The sequence below is a fragment of the Mus caroli genome, unplaced genomic scaffold (assembly GCF_978045245.1).
Source record: "Mus caroli unplaced genomic scaffold, Mus_caroli_1 scaffold_17, whole genome shotgun sequence".
In the NCBI taxonomy this organism is placed as follows: domain Eukaryota; kingdom Metazoa; phylum Chordata; class Mammalia; order Rodentia; family Muridae; genus Mus; species Mus caroli.
In genome coordinates this window covers 5,070,625-5,093,418 of record NW_028227272.1, presented here as the reverse complement: position 1 = coordinate 5,093,418, position 22,794 = coordinate 5,070,625, and the positions used below count along the sequence as shown (strand labels likewise).

The 22,794-nt window shown below is 49.0% G+C and overlaps 1 protein-coding gene and 1 non-coding gene across 3 annotated transcripts; one reads left to right on the top strand and one right to left on the bottom strand.

The window, feature by feature from the left end:
• Nucleotides 1–855: 855 nt before the first annotated feature.
• Nucleotides 856–20,446, bottom strand: Mettl22 (methyltransferase 22, Kin17 lysine). Of its 2 annotated transcripts, none has more exons than XM_021184945.3 (11): nt 20,346–20,446; nt 17,132–17,267; nt 13,948–14,310; nt 10,013–10,053; nt 9,779–9,923; nt 7,863–7,934; nt 7,321–7,374; nt 6,331–6,411; nt 4,809–4,911; nt 2,227–2,395; nt 856–955 (listed from the first exon to the last, which is right to left on the bottom strand). In XM_021184945.3, the coding sequence occupies exons 2-11, from the start codon at nt 17,247–17,249 to the stop codon at nt 920–922; spliced, it is 1,182 nt and encodes a 393-aa protein (XP_021040604.2). In that variant the 5' UTR covers nt 17,250–17,267; nt 20,346–20,446; the 3' UTR covers nt 856–919. The 2 variants fall into 2 exon arrangements, with proteins under 2 accessions (XP_021040604.2, XP_085688256.1); XM_085832130.1 differs by having other exon boundaries at nt 13,948–14,161.
• Nucleotides 11,559–11,641, top strand: LOC115029653 (small nucleolar RNA SNORD86). The gene has a single exon (XR_003835214.1). It is a non-coding gene; the product is annotated as a small nucleolar RNA SNORD86 (small nucleolar RNA).
• Nucleotides 20,447–22,794: the final 2,348 nt, after the last annotated feature.

Sequence of the window (22,794 nt, the reverse complement as noted above, 5' to 3'; positions counted from 1 at the left end):
TACCATTCAGTCCTTGGGATTCAGCATGCAGACACCAGTATCTATCAAAATGAGAACAAAGACCTCATCCACCAAAGTCCACAGTTCTGGGACAGTATTAAGCTTGTATTTTGGTTTCTGTACTTCCATGTCTGGCTGTTCTCGCTAACTGTGTGTGGTGTCAACATAGGGTGTGGATTTTATGCTCAGGATTGCACTTGGGTTCAGAGCACTTGTGTAGTTACCAGCTGGTTAATTATCCACGTCAGGGTTTCTCTGTGTAGGTGTCCTGGAACTGGGTCTCTACCAGGCTGGCCTCAAATTCAGAGTTCCCACTGCATGTGCCTCCTGAGCTCTGGAATTCCAGGATGCACCAGTACACCCAGACGACTGTGGCCAAGCAGTTTTTTCTCGTGGAATCCCTGTAACCCTGACATCACAGCTATGTACGGTCACATACATTTTACATGGTGCTAGGGGAAAATTGTCATGCCGTGTATCTGCTAGACAAGCACCCTGCCAACGGCACTGGATCTCAGCCCACCTCTATGTAGTTTTCAGTGGAACCCAGGAGCACACACATGCTGGGTGATAGCCAGTCCTCTGAGCAGAGGGAGTATGAAAGTGAAGGCAGAGCCATGGCCCTGCCAGGGAAGCACACCGTGGACATAACCAGTGCAGAGAGGCGGCATTTGCTCATTTTGACCAAGTGGCTCGGGAGCACTCAGGAGCTGTGTGACAAGTGCTAAGCACCACACTCTTGAGCAATTATACATCTGGGTTACTGTTGTAGGCAGTGATGGGCCCCAGGAAACCAGCTAGGGTCGTGCAAGGGCCATTCACTGTATTTAAAATGACAGCGTCTCAAAGGCAAGATGGCTGAGGGTTTGTCTTTATTCGAAATACATTAAAATACTAGTCAAGAGGTCACAGGGGCGACTCATGCTGCTGGTTCCACAACGATCTTCCAGAGCTCCTGTAACACACAGAGATAAAAACTTCTGAGGTTTCACAAAGCAGAGCTACATGACACCAGGGCAGGGCCAGGGCCAGAGCGAGTCCTTCCTGTCTTTGAGAATCTGGCCATTATATGGTGGCACAGTGGCTGGGTAGACCAAGTCTGGAACTAGCCATAGGATATTGGTTTGTTACATTGTCACAGGGACTAAAGAAATGGTAGCAGGTGGCCAGTTTTGCTATTTGGGGGCCTCATGCAGTCTGCAGTGCCCCACTTCCTAAGAAGGAACACAGGAAGAAGCGTGAGAAGGCTGGCCTTCCTGAGACTGTCTTCCCCTCTCCTGAGAACGAGGCCTCATCTCCATAGCCAAAAGGCAAAGAGAACAGAAGATGCCAGATGGACTTCTGTGAATTCAGCTCCTGGTAATTTTCAAGGTAATTTTGGGTTTTCAAATTTCCTCTAAGTGCTGGGTTCAGAAGCTGGAATAGCAGGTGCCTTGGCTCTTAAGATGTTGTCTGTCCCAGATTTGCCAGTTCCTGGCTGGGTGTGCTAAGACAATGGACAGAAGGTGTGTAGCACTGACATATGTTGGCGACAACTGCTGCTGGATTGCCAAGAGCCTACTAGTACGAGCCTTTGTGCTTGGCCAGAGGGTCAGCCTCCTTAGAGCAAACATGCCCATTAGCACCATGGTTAAAACCGCCAAACTGACAGGATCTAGAATCACTGAGAGACAACCTTTGTGCGTGTCTGTGGCGGAGTTGGTAAATTAAGGTGGGAAGGCTCATCCTGTACGTGGGTGGCGCTGTCCTGAGGGCTGGCCACTGATTTAATACAAAGGAGAAAAAAGCAAGCTGAGCAGCACCATCCCTCTCTGCTTTGACTGCAGATGCAAGGTTCTAGCTCCTGCAGTTCCCTGCTGTGAGGGGCTGTCCTCAAAACTGTGATGTCACTTCAGTAAGGAGGAGAGTAACTGGCACCTCTCTTCCCATCCCAGTTTCCTCTGGTGTCTTAACTGCCCATAGAGAACCTGAGACTTAGCCACAGAGCTGCTGTGGTCATGTGACTGCTGAGACCAGGTTAAGCCGGCTCAGAGATCACAGCGTCTGCAGCATCTCTGTCTCCTGGGCAGACCATGGATGGACGGTAGGCTGGCTGAGCCTGACAATAGAGCCTAAAGAGACTAAGTGAGGGGAGGGAGATGAGCGGAGAGCCACAGCCCAGCACACAGTAGGTGTGTGACAGGTCCACTGCCTTGCTTCCCACCACCCTCACGGGGCTGCATCTACCAGCTGCCGGATGCGTTCATAGACGAGCAGCTGCGGGAAGGAGGCCTCCACAGGCTCCACCATGAAGCGCAGCTGGCCATCGGCCAGCTTCTCCAATGAGTCCAGGGAGGCACGGAAGTGATCGTAGGCTTCACACGTGACGTCCAAGTGTCTCAGTGTGAAGTTGAACCTGTGGATTGACCAGCAGCAACACATGCATCATGACCAGAAAAGTCTGCTTCATCTCACAGCTTGCCTCCTGCTCAGTGCACGTCTCGAGGTTGGCCTTTAAGTGGCTACTCTGCACCCAGCCTTTGAGCAAATTCTTTCCTGACCCTCCCCGGACACCTGGGTTCCCAGAATGGCTACTGGCTCCACTTCAAATGTGGTTATATGAAGCTGACCTCAGCTGCAAAGATGGCACTCTGGATACCAGTTCCTGCATACGGATTCTGGGCAGATCTGCTGGCTGGGTGCTGAGGACTGGGTACTATCTATGGGATTGGGAACTATGATGTTGTGGCAAAGGGAGGCACAGAACATGCTGGGAGCAAAGGCAGAGATGAGAGAGAGAGAGAGAGAGAGAGAGAGAGAGAGAGAGAGAGAGAGAGAAAGAGAGAGCAGAAGAAAGAAGGGGAGGGGGAAGGGGGAGGGGAGAGGGGAAGGAGCGCACAGAGTTCTCCGGCACTGCCATTTGTACCTTTGGACACCAGAATCTGTAAAATGATTTACCTTGAATTGAACCTCTTCACTTGTCTATCCTTTTCTTTTTTCTTCACATGTGTTACATACATGTGTGTTTCTGTATTTGTGTGTGTTCATGTGTTGATAGGGTATGTGTGTGTGTGTAAGTGTGGAGCCTGGAGGTTGATATTTTCTTCTACCTTCTCTGTTGACAAGGGCTGTCTTGTACTTGCAGCCAGGCTTGTGATCTGGAGGCCACCCCGCCTGTGTGGCGTTTTCATGGGTGCTGGGATGCTCATCCCAGCTAACGAGTGCCTCACCTGCTGGACCAGCTCCATCACCTCTTCTTCTTCTCTCAAATCTTCTATTGTGAAAAATCTCACATATCCAAATAAGTGAGAACTGCGTAACCAGCTGCCACGGCCAGCTTCAGCCATTGCTGGTTATGGGCCACTCTGTCCCCATTTCCCCAAAGTCCCTCCCATCTCGCTCACGAACACGCAAGTGCCAGATGCTCCAGCATCTCTCCAGCAAATATGTCTGCCATGGCTGGAAAAAGGTAACAATTCTTTCCTCAAAATTAAATTAACAACTTTTAGTTTGGTTCTTGTTTTTCAGAGACAGGGTCTTACAGTAACTTGATTGGCCTGGAATTCACTGTGTAACCAAGGCTGGCCTGGCGTTCCGGATCCTCCGGGTGCTCTCTCCCAAGCGCTGGGGGCCACTATGGCCAAACCACAACCCTTTAAACACCAGTTGTAGTTCAGTTTTTCCCGTCTGCCCCAAGCCTGTTGTTTACAAGCTGTTGAGTGGGGATCAAGCTGAGGGCCTTTCCTTCTCCCGGTCACTGTGTCTGAGGGAGAAGCCCGGCCCGGTAAACAGGCTGTGAGGAGAGCCCAAGAATGTTTGGCTTTGACCGAAAACCTGGTGTGGAAGCAGCAAGGCCGTAGCCAAGAGATGCTGTGCGGGTCCTCGCACACGGCAGGAGGGCAGTGTGAGGGGTACTGTGCAGGGCTAGCACATGGCAGGAGGGCAGTGTGAGGGGTACTGTGCAGGGCTAGCACATGGCAGGAGGGCAGTGTGAGGGGTACTGTGCAGGGCTAGCACATGGCAAGAGGGCAGTGTGAGGGGTACTGTGCAGGGCTAGCACATGGCAGGAGTGCAGTGTGAGGGGTACTGTGCAGGGCTAGCACATGGCAGGAGGGCAGTGTGAGGGGTACTGTGCAGGGCTAGCACATGGCAGGAGGGCAGTGTGAGGGGTACTGTGCAGGGCTAGCACACGGCAGGAGGGCAGTGTGAGGGGTACTGTGTAGGGCTAGCACACGGCAGGAGGGCAGTGTGTGGAAAGATGTGTCTTTACAAGAGAACCCTGCCTTTCTATTTTTATTACTAACCATTTCAACTTTTCTTTTCTTTTCTTTTTTTTTGGTTTTTCAAGACAGGGTTTCTCTGTGTAGCCCTGGCTATCTTAGAACTCACTCTGTAGACCAGACTGGCCTCCAACTCAGAAATCCTCCCAAGTGCTGGGATTAAAGGCGTGCACCACCACTGCCCTGCTCAACTTTCATTTTTAAGTTTTGTTGAAGACTTGGGACTACAGAAAACCAGAGTAAAAGTGATGCCAACGGCAGGCCTTAATGACAATGGCCTTAGCACGTGGGAGACGGCTGTGGCCTGGTCTTGGACAGGTCCTCTCCCTGTCTCACTGTGGCTCTGGGGCCATTACCCTGATGTCTCATAACCTCCCTGCTCCATCTGAAAATGGGGCCAGGCTGGCCAAGCCCGACAATAGAGCCTAAAGAGACTAAGTAAGGGGAGGGAGATTGGGAGAGCCACAGCCCAGCACACAGTAGGTGTGTGAGAGGCACAGTGATGACTGCATCGAGGGAGGGATGCAGCTGCAGGGCAGCACAGCTCACCTTTTTTCCACTGAGAAGATGGCGGTGCAGGCATTTTTCAGTCTGTGGACCAGTCGGGAGAGTGTGTTAAACAGAGCGTTGGTTAAGTCATCATCGTAGAACACTAGGGAAAGAAGAGGGTTAGGAAGAAAGTGCACCTTTGGCAGAGATCTATTCAAAGGGACCCATGGAATCACTACGGAGTGGCTCCTTAGCATCACAAACAGTAGCCACTGAGGAGGAATGCTCTGGACGGTGCTTCCAGGATGTGTCTAAGAGTGAAGTGAGGCTTGTTCTGGTGAGGGTCTCTCACAGAAAGTTACTGTTAGCTGTTCTACACAGCAAACCACAGAAAATCAAAGCCAGCCTCTTCACGGTTGGACAGTTTACCGAGACACTCAGAAGGGCGAGGATGGAGCATGCATGAAGATTCTGACCTTCCTAGAATGTGTGTGTGTGTGTGTGTGTGTGTATGTGTGTGCGTGTATCTGAGCCTGTAGTCACCTCCACTGCTTGGACATGGGTCTTCATCAATTCTGCTGTGGACTAATAGGCATACAAAATAGGAGCTTGGTAAATTGGGCATAGTGACATTGGGGACACACAGATGGCCACTGTCTGTCTGTAAGTAACTCCCAACAAACTCATCCTCCTTAGTGAAAGTTGAAGGAGCCGTTCTCTGGGCTGCTGGTACCTCCCACTGCAGGGCAGGTGCTAATCTGGTATCTCCCTGAAGAGGTGACTCAGAGTAGGCCAGGGGCCAGGGCTGGCAGAGTCCCGATCCACGTGAGCAACGACATCCAGTTCAACAGGACTTAATTAGCTGCTGTTGGTTCAGATGGACAGGTTGTCACCGGGCAGGTTATTTTAGACTTTTTTTTTTAAGAAAAAAGATTTATTTATCTATTTTATGTATGTGAGTACACTTGTGTGCTCTTCAGACACACCAGAAGAGGGCATAGGATTTTATTACAGACGGTTGTGAGCTGCCATGTGGCTGCTGGGAATTGAACTCAGGATTTTTGGAAGAGCAGTAAGTGCTCTTAACTGCTGTGCCATCTCTCCAGCCCCTATTTTAGACATATTTAAGCACAGTAAAACTTTGGAAAAAGGTCTCCTGGTGACAATTATCTCAATAAAGCTTAGGGTGTGACTGCATCAAAACTCCTCTGCAAAGTACATGTGACCGTTTCCATAAAAATGGGTTCTATACCTTAAGGGCTTAATGGAGGGTAGGTTGTGGTCTAGGTCATTCCAGAGGTCACAAGGCTACCTAGTATATATGACATCTCCCTATTGACTAAGAAACAAAATTGAAGATAAAGTCTAGGGAGGGAAAGTCTGGCCTGACCTGCAGATAGCACAGATCACTGGGCTGTTAACTACATCCAGCCTTCTGGGCGGCAAACAGGTGTTCATCTCCACTGCCGAGGAGGCAACCTGGAGCATTTAACATTCCCGCTTTCCCTGTGCCCTCTACCCCAGGGGATACTGTGACACACACAGGTGATGGCAAGGACACAGGATGACAGGATGGTCTCACCTTCGGCTGCAAGCAGCACAGTGGTGTGGTCATACAGGTCAGCGATTTCTTCTTCTGACCAGCTGAAGGGAACTTTGGGATCTACAAAGAAGAGAAGACTGAGTGGCCCACTCCTTCCTGTGCTGGCCACCAGCTCTTACTGCAAACGTTCTGAAGGAAGCTTCGGAACAAGAGACAAGGCTGAGCTGTGTGTGCTGAGCTGAGAGTGCTGGTACACCCTGGTAATTCTAGCACTCAGCAGGCAGATCTCTGTGAGTGCTGGGCCAGTTGTGGCCACCTAATGAGGCTTTGTTGCACAAAAGAAAGAAAAATGAGGAAGGGAGGGAGAGACAGAGAGGGAGAGATAGATAGATATGGGGCTGGAAACAAGTCGACTTGTACCTAGGGACAGACACACAGTTAAGGGGGACCTTTGCCACCAGTGAGGGGCAGGTTGGTTCCATCCTCACTTGCCCTAGGCCTTGTGAGAACATTATCTGTCAATCATCATCCCAATCAATTCACTATGTGACACCAGGAAACTGGTTACATCACTCTGGATTTCAGTTTTTGTGTTTACAGAAAGGTTACTAAAACCTCTCTCAGAAGAAGTCTGGGAAGGCCAAGGGTCAAAGGGTCACAGCACAGTGTGCTTGTCAGGTGACAGGTACTTCGAGTTTCCTTACTGACAGATAAAAGGAAAGAAGCTGCTGTATAAATAGCAAGCATCGGGTCTGACATCGTCTGGTCTTGCAGGCGTTCACGATGCTTTCTGGGAAGCGGTTTAGGCCCCGGTCACAGACCTGGGGTCACACCCTGGCCGCTCTGAGTGCTGGTCTCTCCATACCATTCGGAACTGATTCCGCCATGGTGGCCCTGGAGGTGTGCGCAGCAGGTGATCATGGGCCCAGCATAGAATAGCCAGGGCTCTGGCTCAATGAGGTCAAAGAGCTGAGAACTCTAGGTGCCACAGAGGAGTCACTAAAGCAAGGGGACACACGAAACACACACCTGTGCAGAGGTTGTCCTTCAGCCAGTCCAGCTCCTTGACCTTAACCACGCCACCTGCAAAAGCAGAGACAGAACTCCCAGACTGCATACAAATGGCCACAGAAACACCCTGACTCCGCCACCCACCCTCACGATCTAAACAGGCGCCTATCTACCTCCTCAGTTCCTCTGTCTGCACTCTCTCCCATACCCCCTTCTCTTCCTACTTGTTCACAGTGACCAATGACAGTGACTCTATAAATAAGACACAGGACTGGTCACCCTAACAGGGGACGGCAGCTTGGTGGATGACTTAAGACTGCATGCTTATGGCAGTACTAAGAGGATGAGCCAAATGCATGAGGGAAAGAACTTGCCGGTCAGCCCAGGGATGTCAGGAAGGCTTCACGGTGTCAGGGCAGGCCATCTATGCTCAGAAACTGTGCTACACCAAGGGAACACCTGGCATCTCTCCTTCATCTGATGCAAAGAGAAGCCACCACCAACACTGGGCCCGCTGGGTGACTCCCACCTGACCCCACCCCTCTGCAGCTGGCCCTCACCTCCAGTGGCAGTCAGGTGGCTGTTGAGGGCAACGTTTCGTTGGCACATGGCCAGGAGGTCTGTGCCGACATCTAGAATGACAGAAGGGTGCACTGTGACATAGGGGTTAAGACACCTGTCTCCAGCATGTTTCATGGCGAGCTACCACCAATGGCCAGACTACTGAGCTCCGCTCATTTAAGGTGGTGGCATCTCTGGAAGCCAGATGACGGGCCTGTGACACATTCTGAATGATCTTAGGAACTTCTCTGTGAGTGTGATGTAAGTTCAAATGCAAATATTAAGACAGTGCTCAGTTTCTACCCAGGACCACTCATCACCCTAAGGATCGTCAGATGAGGCACACAGGTGTTCACTGCTGCAGATGACAAACGGGGAAAGAACAGCATGGACAGAGTGCTTGGCAAAGGGCTAAACAGATGGCAACGATGATCTCCTTACTAAGAGTCATTTAGAATAATGTTTAAGGGCACAGGACCATGTTTTTTCAATACTTTTCAAGATTTTGGTTGAGTGTGTTTGTGTGCATGTGTGTACATGTATGTGCATGTGTATATGCACTATTTATATTTATACAACTATTTAATAGAGATTTCAGTTATTCCTTAAGAGTATGCATTAAAGCGTGATGGGAAGATGGCTTCATGGTTAAGATGTCACACTGTTTTGGCAGAACATCCAAGTACCCCCATCAGATGGCTCTCAACCAATTGTAATTCCAGCTCCAGGGGATCTTATGCCCTCTAGGACATCTGTACTCATATGTACATACTCCTAACACACACACACACACACACACATTATACAATATAAAATAAAAATAAGTGGGGCATGGTGGAACACCCCTCTAATTCCACACTTTGGGAGGCAGAGGCAATGTATCTCTGAGTTCAAGACTATCCTGGTTTACACAGTAAGTACCAGGTCAGCTGAGAAATATGGTGAGACTGTCTCAAAATTTCAAAAAAAAAAATCTCTTTTTTAAAAAAGTAGAATATAGGGGCTAGAGAGATGGCTCAGTGGTTAAGAGCACTGGCTGCTTTTCCAGAGGTCCTGAATTCAATTCCCAGCAACCCTCATAACCATCTATAATGAGATCCGGTGCCCTCTTCCTGGCGTTCAGGCATACATGCAGGGAGAACATTGTATATATAATAAATAAATAAATCTTGGGGGAGGCTGGGCAGTGATGGCGCACACCTTTAATCCCAGTACTTGGGAGGCAGAGGCAAGTGAATTTCTGAGTTCGAGGCCAGCCTGGTCTACAGAGTGAGTTCTAGGACAGCCAGGGCTACACAGAAACCCTGTCTCGAAAAACAAAACAAAACAAAACAAAACAAAACAAAATTTGGGGGGGAGAAAGGAGAACATGTAAGAGGAAAAAGATGATAATTACAAAGACTGGAAACTATAGCACACATGCAGACATATGCACACATTCATACATGAACGGTTACAAGCACATTTCTTTTGAGTCCCTGGGGCAGGGACTTACTTGCTAACTCTCTGGAACTGTATCTAGCCCACAGTGGGTGCCTACGACATTGCATACTGTTGAATCACTCGGGAAATTATGAGTACATTTCATCTTCTGCTTCTCACTTTTCCCTAAGAACAAGCTTGTTTCTGTCATTAGACACAAATGTTAAGTCAATGTGTGAGGCCTACGAAGAGCACAACCTAGGGACTCCCTGAGTCATTTGCTCTGGGAGGGTGAGCAGAAAAAGGACACCAGACACTGCATGCCCATGATCTCCTGACCACAGGGTGACACTGTGGTGACTGGGTGTTGATAGTCATTTAGACAAAAAATGGGAGGTGGGGGGCAGAGAGAACCTGGTGACCTTGTTCATTTTTACAGATGGTACAAATCAGGGGCCCACTATTCCCTATTGTACAGGTAAAGAGTTGTTACCTGTACAATAAACGGTGTGTGCCATCGTGGCTGCCACGATGCTGGCGAGCCCTGTGCCTGCCCCAAGCTCCAGCACGGTGCATCCCTGGAAGAGGTCTCTTTGGAACAGGATATAGTCTGCCAGGAGTAGGGCACCCCGCCACACCTGTATGAGAGGACAAAGAAGCAAAGGTTGAGTCAAGGCTCAGGAGAGACCCTCGAGGGGGCCACACGAAGTGGACAGGGCCTACCCACCTGCTTGCCTACATCCTCCAGGGGCGTGGCCATGGTGTGCTCTGGAAAGGATAGAAACCAAGAAAGAAGTGTCCATTGTGAAACGGAAGTGGACAGAAAACAGAGGTGGGGGTAATGTATGTATGTGGGGGTGTCTGCCCTTCTGGCTAGACAGGTGGCAGAGTTAAACAACCAAAAGAGAAGCAGAAGCACGGGTTGCACTGACAGGTGGGAGCAGGCAGAGGCAGTGGGAGCAGGTAGGAGCAGGTGGAGCAGGTGGAGCAGGTGGAGCAGGTGGATCAGGTGGGAGCAGGTGGAGCTGGTGGGAGCAGGTGGGAGCAGGTGGAGCAGGTGGGAGTAGGTGAGAGCAGGTGGGAGCAGGAGGAGCAGGTGGGAGCAGGAGGAGGTGGGAGCAGGTGGGAGCAGGTGGAGCAGGTGGAGCAGGTAGGAGCAGATGGGAGCAGTGGGAGCAGGTGGGAGCAGGTGGAGCAGGTGGAGCAGGTAGGAGCAGATGGGAGCAGTGGGAGCAGGTGGGAGCAGTGGGAGCAGGTGGGAGCAGTGGGAGCAGGTGGGAGCAGGTGGAGCAGGTGGAGCAGGTGGGAGTAGGTGGGAACAGGTGGAGCAGGTGGGAGCAGGTGGAGCAGGTGCGAGCAGGTAAGAGGCCTTTAGGTCACTGGATGACTGCTATGTGTCCCGTGGACCAAGGCACATCAGGTCTGAACCCAGCTAAAGTACACACCTGTATCACACAACCCGAACTTCTATTCTAAAACTGAAACAGATGTACATACTAATAATAAATACAGCTCCTTCCAAAGTATGTTCTTGTGCTAACAACCGCACCAGAAGCTAACGAGTAAGTTTCATTTACATCTCTTTAAATAAAATGTTCATGAGACAGGTGATTGGTATACACTCTCAAGTCCAAACTATCTTAGAACAAGATTTTGATGGTGGGAAGGAGTGGAAACACAAGATGAAGGAGAAAAAGAAACGCTGCAAAAATATCATCTCTGCGGTGACGTTACAACTCAATAGCAGTCTTTTCCTTTCCTTTCTTTTTCTTTTTTTTTTTTTTTTGAAATGGGGTCTCATACCATAGCCCAAATTGGCCAAGGGACTATGTACTAAATGTTTGCAAACAGCTGTGTGAGGTTCAAACAAACAAATGAACAAACACAGCAGAGATGTTTCCAGGGCCTGCCAAACTCACACAAACTAAAACAGTCTTATAACAAAACCCGAGGAGCAAGCAGGTTCACATCTATAAACCTGCAGGCGTGAGGCCAGCGTGGCCTGGAGAGCAAGAGCCTTCCAAAAGACAAACAAAGCAAGGGCTGGAGAGACTGCACCTCAGGCAAGGGCATGAGTCCAGTCCCTGGAATCCACACAAAGGTGGAAGGAGGGAATTAGCTTCACAAAGTTGACCCCTGACCTCCCCATGTGTGCATGTGTACACACACCAATACACACACATGCACAAACTAAACCAAATGAAACAAGATTAAAGCCCAAACAGTAGCCGTCTCTGTCTTGGCTGTTGGTCTGAAGGACTAAACCACTCCCATGCCTTTCAGAAGAAGAGGTGCGACCTGACCTATACAGGCCTCTGCTATGGGGATGATGGCCAGTCCTGATGTCTGAGTGATTCCCAGGGCCCAGCAAAAAGGGACCGAGTTTCCAGGTCAGCAAATTGGATGCCTTCCCTCTCTGCCTCTGGGAGCTAGGTTGGCACATGAGCCCTAAAGACAAGGGGTAACACAACAAAATATGGACTCAGAAGAGGCATGCTGGGGCTCAGTATGCGCCACCAGCTGGGAATCAGAACAAAGTTCGCCCACCAACCTCTCAGGGACACACTGCCTCACTGAACATGTGTGCATGTTCACATGAGCCAGCCTGGGGTGCACACCCTGAGACTGAGTTGGATTGGGTCACCCCATTTCACAGATGCAGAGAGAATCTGGAGAGTATGGGAAGTCTGCTCCCCTTGAGGGACAGAACGTGGCTCTTTGGTCAGACTGCCACTCACGAGTATCAGAGTTTTCACTGTCCCTGGGTGACTTGACCCTTAGCAGCTCTGAGCCCCAGTTCCTTTGCATACACACACAGATAACTTCTGTCCTTGCGCTCTGGTACAGTCAGACCATGCTGACAGGGATCGGGCTCAGCGGATGGCTAGAAACTGCTAATCTCATCGATGTCCCCAACACTCACACATTTGTAGTCAGTGGAGCTGGGCCATGAAAATGACCAGCTCAAGAGAAAACTTATTAAGTCAAAATGTGTCAAAATGCTTTCCTAATGTCAGGTTGAAACAGAAGAGGAATTTTTAAATCAACCCCTTTGAGTCTGCTAACCTATCATTAGCACCCAGCGAGAGCTGTATCCTTGACTCTGTGTAGAGGTGTGGTGCTCTAGGGTGAGTGACTGGGAGCCTGCTTAAGGCTGTGTGCACTCTGAGGGTAGATGTCCTGGCAGAGGAGCAGTGAGCCCAACCCATGCAACTGTGGCGGAAGACTGTGCTGTGGTGATGGTGACACCGCCAAGAGCCACCACTTCAGAAACTTAATGCTATCCTGAGCCCCTGGCTGAGAGGGAAGAACAGTCATGTTTGAAGACCCAAGGCCACAGGAAAGCAGGAGAAGGGGCAGCTTTCCCATGGGAATTTGCTGTTAGCTTCTAAGACAGTATTCCTAGCACACACTAGCTGGAGGCCAGTCACTATGGAACACTTACTCTACACTCTGGTCCTGGAGGGGAGGGAACACCCTAGTTTCTTTGCCATTGCTGTGATAAAACACTGGCTAAACGGAACTTATTTGGTTTATGCTTGTACATCTCAGTCCATCAAGGGGAAGACAAGGAGGTATCTAGGACAGGAAGCTGGAGGCAGGGCCTAAAGCAGAGACTGAGGGGAGTGATGCTTACTGGCTCATTCCTTTCTCATACAGTCCACGACCACCAGCCCATGGGTCGTGTGGCTCACGGTGGCTGGGGCAGGCCAGGAAGTGGTGTTCCTCCAGGGTTCCTACCCTCGTTTGCCTCAGTAGTGGACTGTGATCAGACATAAGCCAGATAAAACCCTTCGTCCCCAGATAAAGCCCATTGGCTCACTAAGTTAGGCTTTGGCGGTGTCCTTACGTGGGTCTGTCATCTGCTCCCTATTCTGGGATGAGGGGCTTGTTTATGTCTTCTCAGAAATGAGTGTCACACAACACTTGAGGTCACAAGACCCTTGCTCTGCCTGTTGAGCCCAGACAGCAGGCCTCACAGTGTTGTCTCCGAGTGTCTGTCAAAACCCCTTTTTGGGCCTTCTCACCTCTCCTTTCATTGCCCACTGCCCCAGCTTCCGACCCATTTGATTGGCCCACTCCAGGTTGCTGTGAACTGATACCTCCCTCCATTCACGCTCTGCTACTCAATTTCCCACGGCTTCCTTTCTCCTTGAACCCAGCTAAGCACCTCACAAACTCCGTCCTGAGCCACACACCAGGTTAGAGAACCGGGGAGCTGGAGGCAGGAGCAGGGCTTTCTGCAGGAAGTAGTACCTGAGTCAGGAGCTGGGCAGTTGGGAGCATGCTAGAAAGTAGAGGTTGGTAGCAGGCACCAGAGGTGACTGTGCAGCCCAACAGAGAACCAGAGTGAGGAAAGCACAGAAGGGTCTGGGGTCCTGGTCAGTGCTGATGAGAGGTGAGTGAGAACTGTGTCCCCCCTACCTCCCCGCTTCTTAAGCTGAGTCATCTGTAGTCCATCCAGAGGGCAATGGGAGCCTCTGCGAAGTCTTCAGCAAGTTAGTTGATCTACAGGATTTGAATAGACTCTGCTGGCCGTGGCACTGCCTGGGCTCAGCTCACTAGAACCAATCTGAACTAAGAACTGATGCCCACAGCTCTACTGTGCCCCAACAGCCAGTGTGGCTCCCTCAGGGGCCAGAGAGCACAGCCTTTATTTACCTATTTTGATGATGCTGTGGGGGCAGCTCTCATGCGCCTGGTCTCCCACGAGGTCATCTTCCTCCTGTGCTAGAATCGTGGGGTGTACCTTGTCTCTTGCGGGCTCTGCCGGGTTGGGATCAGAAGCAGCCCGTGGCCTTCGGACCACATCCAGGTCCCCATCCTCGTCCAGGGGAACACTCAACCCTTCCTGGATGGTGTTGTCATCCCCAGCCTGGAGGGACAAATCCTCATGACTGTGGCCACTTCCTGACCCAGTAGGAGGCATCTCCTCTGTGGAGACGTCTCTGGGACCACTGTCCTCAGCCCCCGAGTCTGTCCAAGAGTCCCGACTCCACAAGAGCTTGAACTGGGACAGGAAGACTGTAAGCGAGAGACACAGAGTGAGCAACACCAAGGTCGTTGTTCCTTTCCTCTGCTTTGACAAGTCTGACTGCCGACAGGAGATAGTTAGTTTTTCTTTGGAGGCAGGGTCCGTGTAGCCTAAGCTAGCCCCAAACTCACTATGTAGATGACAGTGACCTTCCAATGCTGATCTTAATTTTACAACCCAGTGTTTGGGTTGTACACAAGCACCATGACACCCACTTTTATGTGTTGCTGGTGTTAAGACTCAGGGCTGTGTGCGCTAAGCAAACACCCTACTAACTGAGTCACATGCCCAGCTCAACTAGAGATATTTCTAAAGGCCATATAGGGGTGAATGGGCTAAGCAGCAGAGACTTGCTGCACTTAACAGTGACCATCTGGGCAGCAGAAGCCACCAGCCACCAGCTTCCCATGGAGCAGCCTCTGCTGAGTGAGCACCTGTGCAGGCACCTGGCCTGAGTCGATTAGCTGCAGTGTAACTGTGAAGAGAGCACAGCGGCGGCCATCTCAGAGGTGCGTGAACACTGAGGCGCAGAGGGTGAGAGAGCTTGCTAAGTGGCCAAGGCAGCTTCAGGTGCTTCTTAAGGATGCTAGGTCAAAACAATCCCAAACACACACACACACACACACACACACACACACACACACACTCACTCACTCACTCACTCACTCTTGGCCTATCCCTCACCACCAGGTAGCCCGAAAGTCACTGAGACAGATATCAGTATGAGTGCACGTTCCAGGGGAGGTATGTCAGAAACAAAAAGAGCTAGGAGTTCAGAATGGATAACCCTAGGCTGGGTCAGGCATCTGTCTACTCTGGGCCTGTTTCCATACTTGCATCCCAGGAATAAGGAATAATCCACCTGCAGCCAGCCAAGGCCAAGGCCAAGGCCAAGGCCAGTGAACTGCAGTGGCTCAGAGTCCCCAGTCCTCTCTAACTGACTTGATATTAGGTCCAGTTCACTGCTACCAACTTCTCACACTGCAGACATCATCGAGGAGCAGGGGACATGGGAAGACCTGAGGCGAGCCCTTACTGCCTTGTGCAGCCATTTCCTCTTCTTGGGATGCCTTTCTAGCTTTTAGTACTCAGTCAGTTAGCTCTGCTTCAGGCTTCTATAGTACCACATCCCACATCAAGTTCTGAGCATTCACCCAACCACCTACCTACTCATCCATCCATGCATCTTACTTATCCACCTACTCAGTCATCCACCCATCCATCTATTTATCCAGTCTATTATCTATCATCTATTCACTTTCCCAACTATCCATCATCTATTACTCTATGTACCCATCCATTCATCCATCTTACTCCTGCCATCCAGCTACTTACCACCATCTAAGTACCTGTTCATCTACCCACCCTGACCATCATTTATTTCTTCCACTCACCTGTCCATTTATCCATCCACCAACCCACCATCTATTCATTCATCTGACCTATCCACCACCCACCAGTCCATTCATCTATCCATCCACTCAACAAACATGCACTGATCATCGGCTGGGCTGGAGACACCAACCAGAATGCAGCATCTTAGGGAGCTTATACAATCTAGGGATTGTAGTGGCAAAACATCAAAGTAAACAAGGTGATTATAGACTGTGAGCTCCCTGCCCCGACATAATAAAACTGTATTTTGTGTGATACATAGTGGCAACCATATAAGGCCAGCAAATCTTTCCTTTAGCAGGTTAAGAAACGAGTATCATAAGCCCTTTGAGCCACAGGATCTCTGCTGCAACGACCCAGCTGTCTACAGCCATAAAAACACAGTAACAAGCAGCTCTGTTCGTCTTTCAATACATTATTTTTAAAAACAAAGCAGGACCAGGTTTGGCCACACAGGCTGTAATTTGTCAATGCGTGGTATAATGCGTCATCCAACTGGGACAGTTACTGAAGCGGCACAGAGATCACGGAGGGGAGGGCGACAGGCTGGGCACACTGGCTAGAAGCCCAGTCGAAGGCCACATGTTCCCTAGAACCATGGGGGACTGGTGGGGAATCCATGTCAGGGCAGTGCTTTGGTTGGGTTTGCATTTTCAAAAGCTATGCTTGGCTGCAAGATGCAGGAAGAGGAATCAGGGAGCCTGTGCAGAAGGAAAGACAGGAAGCCGAGGAAGAAGGAACAAAGCCAGCCAGGCACAGGGTCAAGGCAGTACCACCATCTATGTACCTGTTCATCTATGCACCTGGGGCCTACAGTCACACAGAGCTCCAACATCATTCCTGCATGACAATGTGGGCTTGCTCACTTCTGCATGTCGGTGGTAGGTCAGATGTGGTACAGCAGGAAAGCACAGCATGTGCACAGTGAAGGAAGACTTAAGTGACACCATGAATGAAGTAACACCCGAGTCACTAAAGAACATAGAACGTTTGTGGCTTCTAGTTCTAACTGTATCATGGATTTTTGTTTGTTTGGTTTTGGTTTTTTGGGTGGATGGTAAGTGGTGAGAGAGAGAGAGAGAGAGAACATTTAAGAGTGAAATCATAAAATCCAATGTGAGGCTCCCCAGTGTCAGAATGGCTATTCTGTATAGAGGTATACAAAATGGCTAAGTGTATAGAAGTTGGCTGAGACATATAGAAGTTGGCTGAGACATATAGAAGTTGGCTGAGTCTCATTAAATCTTGTAGGTGAATTTTGTTTTCTTTGTCAGTTTTTGCAATAAAGTTTTGATTAAAAAAAGAAGAGCTTTCCCCCTAAAGAAGTATGTAAAAAAAAAAAAAAATAAAATAAAAGAAAAGAAGATAAAGGGCCCCAGCAGGCAGCCAGTTGCTCCACTCAGACCCGGATCTTACCTGGCTGCCCCATGCCATTCAGCCGCACCATGAGGTGCCTCTGGTTGGGGGTGTACAGGTGGACATCTGACAGCACAGTGTCGCTTTTGAAGGTGACCTCGTCCATGGCTGGGCCCATGCTATTCCTGGGATGCACCTAAGACAGAAGAACAAGTCCAGGTGGCCAAGGGAAAGCCTGGACCATCTTCCTGGATGACACCCTTTATACTGCCCTGCCCCCCATGTCTCTTCTGTGGCTGAGGATCCGTCCAAGGCCTTGCACCGGCTTGGCAAGCTCTCCATCACTAAGCTATATCTCAGCCATGTTTTTATTTTGAGACAGACTGGCCTTGACTTATTCTGTATTTCAGACAAGCTTGAGTTTGTGGTCTTAGTGGGGTAACAGGTCTGTGCTACCTGCACTTTTCAAGCAGCCAAGAAAGCCGGGGAAAGCGCACAGTAAACAATGGCATATCCACCACTTGGACTGATGGAAAACTAGCACTTTGTTATGTGTAGTTACACAATCCATCTAAGAATATATAACATCTACCTAATAATAGGGAACATCTATCTATGAATACTAGAACATCTACCTAACAAAAGACTATCTACTCAATAGTAGAGACCATCAATCTAACAGTAGAGACTGCCTGTGTAATAACAGGCACGCAGCTGGGTGGCGGTGCAGTGCATGCTTTTAATTCCAGCACTCAGGCTGAGGCAGAGCTCTGTGGGTCTGACGTCAGCATGGCCTACAGAGTGAGTTCCAGGACGGCCATGGCTACACAGAGAAATCCTGTCTCAAAATCAAAACAAACAAACAAACAACCCCCCCAATAGAGTCCCTATATATAATAGATCATTTGTCTAATAACAGACTATATTTCTAATAGAGACCACCTACCTAACAATAGAGACTATCAAATAATATATATCCATCTATCTAAGAGACCATCTACCTAATAAGAGACCATATATTTAATAATGTATTATCTAGCAATCATCTATTAATACATATTATCTATCTTATCCAGTAAAGCCTATTACCTACTATCTATCTATCTATCTATCTATCTAGGATTTTCTCCCTTGAACTCTCTTAAGAGTGAACTGAAGACAACATGACATTTTTTGTTTTTTTTTTTTTTTTGAGACAGGGTTTCTCTGTATAGCCCTGGCTGTCCTGGAACTCACTTTGTAGACCAGGCTGGCCTCGAACTCAGAAATCCGCCTGCCTCTGCCTCCCGAGTGCTGGGATTAAAGGCGTGTGCCACCACGCCTGGCTAGCATGACATTTTACTACTGAATTCTTTCATTACCTGTCTCTGAGGAATACTTTCCTATATAACTATATACTACAATTAGAAAGCCATATCCAAGTCACAATGGTTGCAAACAGGAAGGATTTCCTTCCAACAAACTGTTCTACCTCACCACAGAGCACCAGCGGAAGTCTGACGGGCCTCGAAGCTAGACAACTAGGTATAAACTCTGGTCCCCCGCCTCCCAGTTACAGACCTTGGGGGAAAATCACTTTCCTCTCTGGACCTGTTCTATCAGCCATATTCCCACCTTGCAGGAGTGTGGGAGTAGGGTGAGGTGTGGGTAAAGCTCTGAGCAGAGTCTTTCAATTACAACAGGTGTGAAATAGCGGCGACTTCTTTGCCACGAGGTTGGTTTCAAGTGTTTGGCCCAAACCTGCCCTTCTCCAGTGCCTACAGGGACAATTCCTACGTGGTTGGTGTGCTTACTGTGTGTCAAACTCTTAGGAACCTCCATTTGTTTTCAAACTGGAAGATGGAAACGGTTTAATTTTATTATCATAATTCAGATGTCTTCATGCTCTAACTACCCACAGCTGGAGCTTTGTATATGGATGAGTGCCAGGGAACGGCAATGGCGCCAACCCAGAAAGTTCTTCTCCAAGCTTGCTTTGTTTCCCTCCACAGCATAATAAGCCAGCAAAAACGTAAGCGGGTAAGCAGGTGTGAACTGAGGCTGGGAATGAAACCAATGCGGGATTTCATGGGAATGAAATCAAAGAAGTACTCCGCCTTCAGCAAAACCACTGGCAACAAAAATCAGACATGATTTCAGGCAGAGGAAACACAGCCTAGCCCTAACCACCTACTCTTTCGAGGTAGACTGGCTCCCCTAGTTCTGAATGGAAGACAAGACTTGGCTTTGGTTTTGGTCCAAAAAATCCTCTCTGCCATCTTTGGGAACACTGACCATGAATAAGAGGATAGAATGTGTTGTTATGCTGCACATATTTACACCTCAGAGAATGCATATTCATTGCTCATTCTGTAAGTGGGAATTATATGAGGGCCAAATTGTCTAACATATAGGTGGAAAACAAATTCTCTACTAACCTCTGGTCGATTTCGTCTACTTAAAAATATGAATGAAGCCGGTTTCCCAGGAAATGTGGCCTGAGAGAGAAGTCCCAGGTCATGAGTCTCCTTTAAGGGTTTCGCCTGGGAATCAGCATTCTGGAAATAGGGAGGCACTGAGGCCTCTGTGAGGATTAAACGTGACAACCGTCCCTTTCAGGGATCATCAGTAACCTGTAAGTAGCTACAGTTTATAGAAAAGTGTCCTGGGGAGATGGCTAAAGACCTTGAGACACTTTCTCTACTTAGAAAATGTATGGTATGGAGAGGTGTCCAGTTCCTCCTAGGTACTGCTGGAAAAGCAGTCGCAGGTTTCACGCTGCAAATTCATTCCGCTAGGGGAGCTGGCGGAGTTGGATTCCCACGAATTCTTCAAGGGTTACAGCCACTGTTATTCCCCAAACCAGTCTACCGGGGTGGACAGAACTCCCCTCCTCCCTGGCAGGTGGATGCACACCCACTGGACAATCAAAACTTAGGAGCTGGGAAAGGGAACGCCAGGAAGCTGGAGGGCGCAGGGCTCAGAGGTGCACGAAAGGGCTGGCCACGCGCGCAGGGCGGCGTCAGCGGCCTCAGGGACCTCCTCCCTTTGCGGCCAGTCACTCTGATTTGTGGGCTAGCCATTGCACTCTGAAGAAGCCCGTCACTGACTGGGCCTCTCCTTCCCTTCCTAAACCGAGACAAAGTGGGACTGCCTCACCCAGCACGGAAACCTGGACGTCCCATACAGAAGGGGAAACTGAGAGTTCAGACTTCAAGGTCATGTAAGCTTGGCTCTCAAAGCCAAGATGCTCCCTGGGTTCTTCCCGGTCCTGCCCCTTCTCCCGGGCGCTTACCCGCCATGACACTGGTCTGAAGTCCCACGCGGAACCCTAGCCATGGGGCTCAGGAAGCCGCCATGACGGACAGCCTGCGCAGGCGTGGTCCAAGCGCCCGCTCGGGTTGCGCATGCGCACGCGGCGGCAGCCGCTAGCTAACACCTGATGCTCTCGCTCAGCCCTGTGGCGGCCACTGGAGGCTTATCTATCACCTGGTTGGATTGCTCATATGGCCGTCCAGAGTGGGGACGCCTCTGCACTTCGGTGTTTGGAATCCCTCCTGTAAAGAATTTAAATATGGCTAAGAATCTCAGCGGTGTGGAGAGCTCAGCTTAAGAAAAAAAAGTTAAATAATTTGCTTTAAGTGTTAGCAGAGTCATTAAAGATCAGAGTCCTAATAAGCTGTATTTAACCATTGTTCCTAAGTATGCCCAGGAAACAGTTAATAGGCAAAAGCAGAAGACAAAAACATACAATGACCCACCCAAGTACATGTTCCGGGCACTGATAGGATATTTATGTTTAAGTAGAGCGCTATAGTTATGCATAGCTAAGCAGTCCTGGTTTGGGTGTGGTACTGCCCATCATTGCTCCGTTTTTTTTTTTTTTTTGTTGTTTTGTTTTGTTTTGTTTTTTTTTTTGTTTTGTTTTGTTTTGTGTTTTTTTTTTTGTTTTTTTGTTTTTTTTTTTTTTGTTGTTTTTTTGGCTTCAATCTATCCTGCAAGGAGTTTTGAAAAGTTGTAATTCTCTTCCTGGAAGACAGTGACTCATCTGTTTGGTCCTTGGCATTAACCTTTATCTCCTCCTAGCTTGGGACTGTTGGGGAAAATCAAAATTTGGAGGTTGACTGTTTCAATAATCTCATAGCCAAAGGGAGGGGCAAAAGTGTGTTATGTTTAGAATATCCTTATTCCGTCAAGGCAGGCAGGCTGGAGGATCACTCAGCCACTAAGTGGTGAGGATTAAAATTGGAGGGTGAGGGATCCGGAGTGTGTTAGCCAGCATGCCCCTTGTTTCTTCCCACTGTTATGTATACCCTGCGTTTAGCATCCTTACAAGCAATTGGCAGGTACTAACGGATCTAGTCATCAAGTCTCCAGTAACAGTGATCCCAGATCTTTCTAAGTTGGAATCTAGCATAAAATGAAATAGGACACAAGTATTACACCTTAGGTAAACCTTATCCTGTTCAGAATGCTGAGAATGGTAAGTGCTTAAGGTTGGAGCTGTATTTAGTCACTTATTTTTGTGGCTGTGATAAATACTCAAGAAAAACCACTTAAGGAAATAATGACTTCTTTTGTCTCATGCTTTCAGAGGTCCAGCATTGCTAGCTCCATTGCTTTGGAACTGTGGGAGCTAGAGCACAGGTAATGGGAGGCCAAGAGCTAGACCCAAAGGCTCAATGACGTATTGTCTCCAGCGAGGCTCCACCTCCAGAATGTTCCACCCACTGGATTATAAATCTAGCAGTGGATGAATCTACCCATGAAGGCATCTGGTCCCTAGGATCCCACACAGGGCCTACACAGGCTCACACTGAAATCCCCACCTCTGATCAACACTTACACAGGGGCCAGGGTTTGAATACATGCTCACTTCTGGGTACACTTTGATCTAAACTGTAGCTGAGGCAAATGTGAATCTCATGTCCTCTATTTGCTTTCTGCTCACCCCCTGGATTATCTGAATGTCAGGGCTCAAAGAAGAAATGTGGCCAATTGCAGAAGAAGATGGGGCAGGGAGAGCCCATGGACACTCCAGGCTCCGGGTGAATTCTCATCTCTTTTCCCTAGAAGCAGGGCAGAATGAAGTGACCATCAAGGCCACATCTTCCTTGTAAGTAAAGCATCAAGTTTCTGGGCTATCCCAAGCTGCCTCGACCAACTTTGCAGAAGCCACTGCTTTCTGTTGCTATTTTCCTGATGGCTATACAATCCTGAGCAGACACCTCCACACACCGAGACACATGGATGTAGAGAGTCAGGCAGGCATGGCAGCACATGTAGATGAGCACACGTGTATATTCTGCCAGGATAGAAGCACACTATTGTGATCATGGGAAAAATTTATTCTAAGCAAATATCTATCAAAGACAAGAAGGCTATCAGAATGTCTCCTAGGTGTGGGACACGAGGGAAGAGGTTACAACAGACAAGTCTCTGCTCTCATGATACTTCTGTTCTGCTGGAGGAAGGGCCAGAGAACAAGCAAATATATTTTAAAAGTACAGAGTGCTGGATAGAGAGTTGGGGAATGGAGAATGGTCAGGTGGCCTCGGAAGGCCTGGTTGTATGTCAGGAGGAGCAGGGGCTGAAGGAAGCAAGGAAGGAGAGAGCTGGGCAAAGTATTTAGCAGAGATAATTCCGATTCTCCCTGGGTAGGCCAGGTGTTGATGGTTATCTCTGGACTGCCCATTGGTTTAAGTAGCTGAGCAGAGAAAATTTAGTGGTCTGGACAGCTTGTC

Bases quoted from the DNA above. Each gene is read 5' to 3' on its own strand.
- Mettl22 (XM_021184945.3), bottom strand. From the start codon at position 17,249: ATGGGCCCAGCCATGGACGAGGTCACCTTCAAAAGCGACACTGTGCTG. The intron at 10,054-13,947 runs GTAAATAAAGGC...TATCCTTTCCAG, and splicing joins CCACAGCATCATCAAAATAG to AGCACACCATGGCCACGCCC. The intron at 7,935-9,778 runs GTAACAACTCTT...CTGTCATTCTAG, and splicing joins ACACACCGTTTATTGTACAG to ATGTCGGCACAGACCTCCTG.